Source organism: Lepidochelys olivacea (assembly GCF_965140295.1).
Source record: "Lepidochelys olivacea isolate rLepOli2 genome assembly, chromosome: 6".
Lineage (NCBI taxonomy): Eukaryota > Metazoa > Chordata > Testudines > Cheloniidae > Lepidochelys > Lepidochelys olivacea.
In genome coordinates, this window is record NC_140416.1 from 1486479 (window position 1) to 1496416 (window position 9938).

Genomic DNA, 9938 nt, shown 5'->3' on the forward strand with positions numbered 1-9938 from the left:
ACTCCGCCCGGGACAGCCGAGTCCGGCTGGTCCCGCCCCGCCCGGCCCGGCCCTTCCCTTCCCTTCCCTTCCCCCGCCGCGGCTGCCGGAGCCGCGCACCCGGGCATCGGCTGCGAGCGCCCCAGGTTCTAGCCCCGCTTCCCCGGAACCCCCCGGGCCCTTCCCTCTGCTCCCCGCCTTCCGGGATAGCGCCCCGGGCACTCCCCGCTTGGACCTCCTAGGACAGGGACCCCCCCGCGATCCCGGCTCCCCCAGCCCCTTCCTGCAGGTACCCCCCGGGCTCTTCCCTTTGCTGCCCCCCCCGGGCTAGCGCCCCCCCCCCCCGGGCACTCCCCGCTTGGACCTCCTAGGACAGGGATCCCCCCCCCGATCCCGGGTCTCCCCAGCCCCTTCCTGCAGGTACCCCCCGGGCTCTTCCCTTTGCTGCCCCCCCCGGGCTAGCGCCCCCCCCACCCCGGGCACTCCCCGCTTGGACCTCCTAGGACAGGGACACCCCCCCCCCGATCCCGGGTCTCCCCAGCCCCTTCCTGCAGGGACCACCCTCCCCCCCGGGCTCTTTCCTTTGCTCCCCCCGTCCCGGGACAGCGCCCCCGCCCCCGGCACTTCCCCCAGCCACTTTCCCTCCCCCTCCCCACTCACTTCCTGATTCAGCTCCCTACCCTCGCCCCTTCTCTTCCTTTGCCCTCCCCCCCCCCCGAACTTCCCCTCTGGCTCCTTCCCCCCAGACAGCCCCCCCCACCCCCTCCATCCCCTTCTCCGCGGATCCCCTCCCCTGGTGATCCCTGCCCATGGAGGTCTCTGCAGTCCCATCCCCCCACTGGTTCCCCCTTCCTTGACCAGGGCATCCCGGTGCCCCCCTTTCCCCTCCCCTGCCTGAGGTCTCCCCCCGCCCCATACTTCCCTCAAGTTTCCCCTGCCTTTTCCCCTCGGCAATCTGTGACCTCCCCCACAGTCTGCCTGTCCCCCCTCACCCCCTCCCCGCTCCTCTCTCTCTTCCTGTCTTTCCCACCCCCACCCCCCTCTTGCCTGGGTGCTCCCTGGTCTCCCCTCCCCACCGAGTGGGGGATCTGAGGCCTCGCCACCCAGGTCTGATGAAGGCCGGCGGGGGCGCCGAGGGCGAGGGGGAGCTGGGAGGCGAGGGGGAGCGGGAGCCCTTGAACCCCGAGGCGGCGGACACGCTGGGGGTCTCCCCCACCTACCGGGAGTTCGTCCGCCACAGTTACCTGGAGCTGATGGGGGCCAACCAGCACTCGCTGCATGCCCTCAACTGGCGCCGGCTTTACCTCAGCCGGGCCAAGCTCAAGGCCTCAAGCCGCACCTCGGCCCTGCTCTCCGGCTTCGCCATGGTGAGCGAACCCAGGCGTCCTGGCTCCCAACCCCCCCGCTGTAACCCACTGGACCCCACTCCCCTCCCAGAGCCGGGGATGGAACCCAGGAGTCCTGGCTCCCAACCCCCGCTGCTCTAACCCACTAGACCCCACTCCCCTCCCAGAGCTGGGGAGAGAACCCAGGCGTCCTGGCGAGCTGTAGCTGTGTTTGGGGGGTCATGGGAGGCTAGAGCCGGGGGCTGGGAGCCAGGAGGACTGTCGCCCAGGCCCAGATCTGCCCCTCCCCCTCCAGCTAGCCTGGCAACCTCCTTTCCTTCCCCTCCCGGCCACGGCCACTGGGCCCACGTGTTAATTGTGGTTAATTGACCCCAGGGCGGTGCGGATGAGACACCGACACAGACCTGGCAACAAGATGAGACAGCTCTTCCCCCCCCCCAGCTCTGCTGGGACCCCTCACTCTCGACCCGCAGCCCCCTGCCAGCCCAGCCCTGCCGGTGCCCCTCACTCCTGACCCTCAGCCCCCTGCCAGCCCAGCCCTGGATCCCTGATCTTTCCCCTTCAAGGCCCTCCTGTCTCTCTGTGAAGATAATTTTGCTTCCATCCAGCTCCGTCCCCAGGAACCGCAGCCACTGATGAGGCTTCGGGGGGTGGAATCTGGAATCTACCGCTGCAGCCTGGGAATGGGGCATGGAGCCTCTCCCCTCTAGGGGGCACCAGCTCTTATCCAGCCCCCTGGGTGGCCTTGTCGGTTTGTTGGCCAGTTGCTGTGGCTGTGTTAATTTGATTGGGGAGGCCTGACCTCCGATTCCCAGCCTGCGCCCAGTCTGGGAAACACACGGGGGCCGGATCCCCTCCAGTAGGGGGCAGCGCTGCCCACACAACCCCTCTCCCAGAGTCAGGGATAGAACCCAGGAGTCCTGGCTCCCCCGTCCGTAGTCTGGCGTCCTGTTTACTCCCCTCTTGCCCGAGGGTGGGGTTGGGTCAATCTGGAGTGGTGACCGCAATGGCACTGTGAGGGTTAACTGCCCCCTCTGGAAGCTGCCCTCTCCCTTTTGGGGGCTGGACTGAAGGGCCCAGGGTGGCAGATCTCTCCCCCACCTTGCACACTGCCCCCCCCCCCGGGCTTAATTCCTGGCAGTGTCTCCCACTGGTACTGCCCCATGAATGTGACCCACCCCCCTTCCCTCCGTCCCTGCTTCACCCAGTGCCCGCGGGCTGGGCCGGGCTCTGAGACCCACTTCATGCCCCCTGCCAACCCCTCCCCCCCACGCTCCGAGCCCAACCCCTGCACCCCTTGAACGCAAACTTTCTTATGCTGCCCTCCTGCCTCCATTCCCCCTGCCCGAGACAGCATTAAACACAGTGACTGAGCTGTCGGAGCCTGGGAAATATTTGGTGTTTGCTGAGCCCGCCCTGCACCCCAGAGCAGCTGGGAAAGGAGCCCTGCTGGAATTTGGTTCCAGCTGTGATGTGCTCAAGGAGTGGGGGAGGGGGACCTGGGGCCTTTCCCCTCCAGGGGGAGCTGGCTGCGATCCCGTCCCGGGGCAGGGGGTGGGGAATGGGGCCTGGGGCCTTTCCCCTCCAGGGGGAGCTGGCTGTGATCCCGTCCCGGGGCAGGGGGTGGGGAATGGGGCCTGGGGCCTTTCCCCTCCAGGGGGAGCTGGCTGTGATCCCGTCCCGGGGCAGGGGGTGGGGAATGGGGCCTGGGGCCTTTCCCCTCCAGGGGGAGCTGGCTGCGATCCCGTCCCGGGGCAGGGGGTGGGGAATGGGGCCTGGGGCCTTTCCCCTCCAGGGGGAGCTGGCTGCGATCCCGTCCCGGGGCAGGGGGTGGGGAATGGGGCCTGGGGCCTGTCCCCTCCAGGGGGAGCTGGCTGTGATCCCGTCCCGGGGCAGGGGGTGGGGAATGGGGCCTGGGGCCTGTCCCCTCCAGGGGGAGCTGGCTGTGATCCCGTCCCGTGGCAGGGGGTGGGGAATGGGGCCTTTTCCCTCCAGGGGGAGCTGGCTGCGATCCCGTCCCGTGGCAGGGGGTGGGGAATGGGGCCTTTCCCCTCCAGGGGGAGCTGGCTGCGATCCCGTCCCGGGGCAGGGGGTGGGGAATGGGGCCTTTTCCCTCCAGGGGGCACTGGCTCTGACCCGGGCCCAGGGCCGGGGGCGGGGGGTGGGCTGGCTGGCTCCTGCGAGGGCTGACGCTGTCTCCGGCGCCCCCTGCAGGTGGCGATGGTGGAGGTGCAGCTGGAGAAGTACGACTACCCGCGGGGGCTGCTGATCGCCTTCAGCGCCTGCACGACGGTGCTGGTGGCCGTGCACCTCTTCGCCCTCATGGTCAGCACCTGCATCCTGCCCAACATCGAGGCCGTCAGCAACATCCACAACCTCAACTCGGTCAACGAGTCGCCCCACGAGCGCATGCATCGCTACATCGAGCTGGCCTGGGGCTTCTCCACCGCCCTGGGCATCTTCCTCTTCCTCACCGAGGTGGTGCTCATCTGCTGGGTCAAGTTCATGCCCGTGGGCCGCGGTGGCTGGGACGCCGCCGTGGCCTCCACCGTCATCATGGTGCCGGTGGGGGTGGTGTTCGTGGTGTTCGCCCTCCACTTCTACCGCTCGCTGGTGAGCCACAAGACCGACCGGCACCAGCAGGAGCTGGAGGAGCTCAGCAAGATTAAGTACCAGCTGGACGGGGAGGCGACCGGGGTGCAAACTGTGTGAGGCCGGATCCGGGGCGCCCCCTCCCCCCCACACTCCTGACCACAGGGGGTGCCTGGAGCGGGCTGCTGCCCCGGGGATGGCCGGAAGACATTCGCGGCTCCCCCACACCCCGAGCGGAGGCTGCGTGAGCCGGACAGGAGAGACGGCGGCTGGCTGGGGGATGATCCACAGCTGGGGGCGTTCTCCGCCGTCTTCTCCTCCTTCCTCTGCTGCTTTTGGGCTGGGTTTTCCGTACCACGCCGCCCCAATCGTGGGGGAAGTGGGGCTGGTTTCTCCGGCCCGACCGGGCAGTGCCCAGGAGATGCCAGCTGGGCGAACCGCTCCCTGTCCCCTCTCCTTCCTGTGCTTCCCCTGCTGGGGCTGTGGTAATGGGCTCGTGGTGGTGGGGAGGGGGGTGCTGTGTGGGGCACGCCGGTACTGATCGGGGGAATGTATAGCCACTGATAGGACCAAGCTGGGGTCTGCAGTGGGGCATACGCCCAGATCTGGGGCTCGCCCACCCGTCAGGTACAGCGGGCCCAGAGCTGGGGGTAGATGCTGGGGTGTTATTCTCAACCTTGTTGCCTCCGCGCTGCCCCCTAGTGGGGGATCTCCGCAACGACGGCCTCTCCAGCCTTCGGTGGCTATGGGAGTGGGGCGCTTGTCCCAGAGGCACCTGGGCTGGGGGCCAGCCAACCCCCCAGCCCTGTCCTGGAGGGGGAAGGCCCCGTGTCCCCCTGAGCCAGCCAGTCCCAGCTGGGTTGGAGCCTGTGTCCTTTTCCCCACTCATCATTAAATAGAATTAGTGACTCACTAGCTGATCTCGCGACTTTTGCTCTCTAGCTACGGCCAAGTGCCCCACTGCAGAGAACAAAACGGTAGCTACCATTAATGTAGGCCCTCTGATAATATGGTCCATACCCTGTCCCTAAAGGAGCCAGCAGAAGGCAACACCCATTGCTAAACCAAAACAAAAGCCAGCTCTGTAGGACCTATAATGTGTCTTGTGCTTCGTTTCTATCAGCCGGGAACAGGTACTTTAGCAGAGCAAAACAGACTATATTTTTGTAGGACCTACGATATGTGGTGTTGTCTGTGGATGGAAGGGGAGCATATCTTGCTTTGCCGAATCAGTGTTTTTGGCAGGACCTGTAATAATGTGGTGGTGCAGTTCCAGCCAGCTGCTTAACTGAAACAGCCAGTCAGTGGGGGTTTGGTTTTTTTTCTTTTTTGTTTTTGTTTTGGTAGGGCCTATAATATGTTGTCACAGATTCAGCCAATGAGCGGGCAAGTAGCTTAATGGAAACAAACTGCCAGTGCTTTGTGTAGGGCCCACAATATTGTGTACTCCGCCCTGCGGGGCGGTGAGCAGAAATGCGTGTCTTAGCCGGAAGGACAGAACCATGTGCAAGAGATACTGAGAAATTAATATATGCAGAGCAATTCACAGCCATACTGCGGTGCCTTATCATCACCAGCAGCCTGGTACTGGGAGGGGAGTGGGGTCTGGGGGTCAGAGCCGGGCGGTGCCTGTTCCCTCTGATGCCGACAGTTCGATCCCGCGCCGGGGATGGTGGCTGGCTCCAGCCCCCTGGGCTCTGCTGGTGGATTTTCTGGTATTTTTGCGCCTGTCATTTTTTGTCAGTTTGTAAATAAACGATTGTCTTTGGCAAAGGGCCTGGCTGGGGACACTTATTTGCATGGGCAGCCCTGGAGCGATTGTAGACACAGGTGGTTCTCTGGAGGCAAAGCAGTTTCTGCCTAACAGCTGGACCCACATGCATGGCCCCAGCTCCCTCCACCAGAGGGGCTGAGAGCCAGGACTCCTGGGTTCTCCCCCCGGCTCTGGGACAGGGGTGGGGTCTGGTGGGTTAGAACTGGGGAGTTGGGAGCCAGGACTCCTGGGTTCGCTCCCCAGTTCTGGCAGGGGCATGGGGGTTATTGCGTTAGAGCAGGGGGCACCTGCATCTCCCCCACTCGAAGACAGGCTGAGCCCTGAGTTGGGACAGACTCTGTTGATGGCCCTGATCCAGAATAAACATTTACCCAGCCTTGAAATATTTACACTGCTCGCCAGAGAGGGAGGGGCAAGCTGGGCCCAGGGCCAGAGCGAGATGAGGGCCTGGGAAAGGGAGCCCAAAGGGCCAGGCTGCCTCAGAGTCTGGGATGGGAGGGCCAGAGGTGGAGCAGATGTTGGCATCCCTGCCTCACCCAGCAGGGGGTGCTGTGAGGAGCAGGGCAGGAGCTCTGGCTGTGCGGGGAGCTCCTCGCTACTCCAGGCCCAGCCTCTCCCAGCAACGGGGTGTCGGTGAGACTTAGGGAAGGGCAGGCTTAGGGTGTGTGCCTGGTTTTAGGGACGCCATGAACCGAAACCCCCAGGGCTGAACTCAGGTCTGGGCTCGTCAGGGGTGGAGAAAACGAATTAACAGCTGTTCAGTGTGAAACTTTAGCTGGGGAATGGGACACGGGCCCTTTTCCTTGTAGGGGGTCCCAGCTCCCATCTGGCCCCAGGGTGAGGAATGGGCATAGGGCCTTTCCCTTCTAGGGGTGCCAACTCCCATCCTACCCTCTGACTGGGAACCAACTGTCTCCAGGACAGAGGTAACCCCAAAGGACGGAACAGTTGGTAGGTAGGAAGCTAGTTTTAAGCTAGGTCTGAAATATCTGGGTAACTGCTGCCCTCTGGTGGGGGAAATGAGTCAATTACACCAGGGGATTGTAGAGGTGACCTGCAACAAGGGAAATCAAATGCCGGGTTGCTATTAGTTATTTCTACTTCATCTCGTTCTTCTCACTCCCTGTTTCCTGCGGGCCCTGACTGAGATCAGGATCCTTGTCCCAGCGAGCTCGCGTTCAAAATAGACAAGGGCAGGATCATTCTTCTCGCTTCATAGATGGGGAAACTGAGGCCCAGAGAGATTCAGTGATTGGCCCAAAGTCCCAGAGGGAGGCTGCGGCTGAGATGGGCATAGAACCCATCCATCCAGAGCCTGTCTGGTGTCTTAACCACAAGAACGACCATCACAATGTGTTAGCATAGGGTCACCAGATGTCCCGATTTTATAGGGACAGTCCTGATATTTGGGGCTTTTTCTTATATAGGCACCTATTACCTGCCACCCCCGTCCCGATTTTTCACATTTGCTATCTGGTCATCCTATGTTTGTGTATTTTTTTTTTTACTTCTTTCCTCTACATACACAAGCCCTGAAGGAGTTTTGTAATTCATGTCACTTTAGTCTTGGAACAAACTGTACTTTGCCTACCTCGGTTGGCTGGGAGTCTCCTAGGAGTCCCCGGAGATGTGGATCAGGTCTGTCACAGCCTTAAATTGAAACCATGTTGGGTATTTCACATAACAAACTTTTCCCACCAATGGTTGGCAGGTGCTTGAGTTAAATAGGGAGGTTAGGAAAGGACAAAGACTATTAAGTGGCCTTTATAAGCGGCTGGTTAGGAGGGTTAATAAGGGGGCATGGCCTTCTCCATCTATGCTCCATCCACTTTTATGCGGCAACAAGTCTCATTTATACACGTGGTGGAATCTGCTGGGGCAGGGGTATCTGTGGGGGCTAACTGCGTATTGTCCTCGTGCAATGATAATATGCCCATTGGTGGCAGATCTTGGGTACAAGGGGTTTATAACCCAACCCCCTTAATAAAGATGAGCAGGACCCAGAATGTAGCTTGCTGCCTTTCAATGCTAGCGGGCGTCAAAGGGGACTGGTGTAACGTGTAAATTGAGGAGGAGATTAGCTGGGGGCACCTAATGCATCTCCTTGCACTCAACACTATGTTGACCCCTTGTGGCAACGACACAGCAGGGGTGTGTATTGAGGTCAGTAGATTCAACACTTGTGAAAACTACATATGGAAATATATTGAACCATTTGTAATTAAATGCGGCCGCCTCCTCTAAATGTGAATGGGTGGGGCTGATTAAAGAAATAGGGAGAATCGGTGGTAATTAATCGTTTTGAAAGTGCTTCCGACTATCAAAAGATAGGTCAGAGGATGCAAAATACGTCCCAGAGGACACAAGATAGGTCTCAAGAGGTTGTAATTGAGCCTATGGAAGGGCACGAGCAGATTCAACAGACTCACCCATCTCCTTTATCAAGTAGATGACAATTATCAGCCTTGATAAATTGGCATTTTATTTGGCTTCTTATGAGATTTTGGATGGTTTTATTAATGACTTAGATTTATTTCAATTAATTGACAATGAAGAAAGTGCTGAAGGCGAGTCACTGGCTTTTTATTGCCTTCCTGGGAAGGGTGGGTGGGAATATCAGGCGATTGATTAGCTATCTAGATTCCACACAATTTATCCATGGGCTTAAAAAAAGTTAGTGACGTAGCGGTTGAATTTCTGCTCTCCGAAATTGTGTAACTTAATTAATTTATTCTGAAACCTTAAATAATTTACTTAATGATTTTTCTACCCTGTAACGAAAGTGCTGGCAGCGGATGAGAAAGTAGTTTTTTTCCTTCTTCCTCTCATCATTACTTGGCTCCAGCTGTAGTTGGCTTTAGCAGGTTCGGCATAACCCTTAAAATTAAATAATTATATTATGTTAATCCAGGATCTGATTCCTCTCCTACTCGTGACTCTTTAAAATTATTTATTTTAATGTATTGTAATTTGTTGCACGCTGTGGCAAAAGTGCGGTAGACAAATCAATCCCTTAGGATTCCCCCAGCCACTGGAACTAGCTGTGATTTCGCTACTGCAGATTCAATCCTGTGATATCCAATTACTCCCTTTTAAATAATATTATCTAATCCATGGACTCACTTGCCTCCCTCTCATTCTCCTCTAGCATTGTAATTCGTTACTTTAATGTATTTAAATGTCTTCTATTTCAGAGTGAAAGTGGAAGGTAAGAATAACTGTATCCCTCCCGTCTATGGAACCAGCTGGCATTTTGCCAAAGCAGATTAAATACTTGAACCTCCCATTACTTTTCACACAAATAATTTGGTGATTGTTTTTGGAGGATGGGGTCATTTTCGTCCTATTGGCTCCGTTATTACAGTGTAAACAATATCGTAAAAATAATCCACTGTATTCAATCATATGACGAAACTGCTGTGTACAAATGAACGAGTAGGTTTCCCCTCCCTTCCTTGGTACTAGATAGAATCTCCTTTGGCAAAATTGTATTTCTCAGTCTCCTATTTCCCCAATATAAAATATGATATACGGGGGGGGGGGTGTCTCATTCCTCTTATTGGCTTTCCTACAATTGTGCACTAAATTATTAAAATATATTTAAATGTATTCCTTCCGATGGCGAAAGTGCAGAGTTTGAATAATCCCTCATTCCTTTCCAAGGAACAAGTTATGATGTTCCCAAAGTAGATTCGATCCCTGCCTCTCCCATTCTCCCCTCTAAAAAAGTAGTGTGAGCCGAGAAGGGGTGGGACAGGGATCATCTACCTCCTGTTGTCTTGTCTATGCCGGTGTAATCAAATATTTCGATTATTTAAATACAATCCATGGCCATGGCGAAAGTGCTGGAGGCAAATAACACTCTCCTCCCCTAGCTGTGAGTTCGCCAGACCGGATTCGTTCTCTAAACATTCAAGTCTCTCCCCCCCCCCTTTAAAAATAATATGACGCATCAAGGGTCATGGTTTTACCCGTTACGACTGTAGTAATTGATTACTTAACATTATTTAAATTTATTCCATCCCATGACGAAAGTGCTGAGGTTTTATATTCCTCCTAGGAACTAGCCGCGATTCCACCAAAGCTGATTCAATCCCTATATCTCCAATTATCCTCTTCAAAAAATAGCGCGGTGCATCACGGCGACTCACGTTCTTCCTTTGGCCTCCCTGCTACGTTGCGATTCATTATGTAAATATATTTAAATTTATGCCATTCCGTGGCGAAAATGCGCCTCCTTCTCTTGT

General features: G+C 57.4%; 1 protein-coding gene across 2 annotated transcripts; it reads left to right on the forward strand.

The window, feature by feature from the left end:
- Positions 1 to 61: 61 nt before the first annotated feature.
- LOC311521962 (protein orai-2-like) lies at positions 62 to 5691 on the forward strand. Of its 2 annotated transcripts, none has more exons than XM_084630719.1 (2): positions 62 to 125; positions 3540 to 5691. In XM_084630719.1, exon 2 carries the CDS (start codon positions 3546 to 3548, stop codon positions 4035 to 4037), a length of 492 nt encoding a protein of 163 aa, XP_084486845.1. In that variant the 5' UTR covers positions 62 to 125; positions 3540 to 3545; the 3' UTR covers positions 4038 to 5691. The 2 variants fall into 2 exon arrangements, with proteins under 2 accessions (XP_084486845.1, XP_084486844.1); XM_084630718.1 differs by lacking the exon at positions 62 to 125 and adding an exon at positions 748 to 1346.
- The last annotated feature ends 4247 nt before the right edge of the window (positions 5692 to 9938 follow it).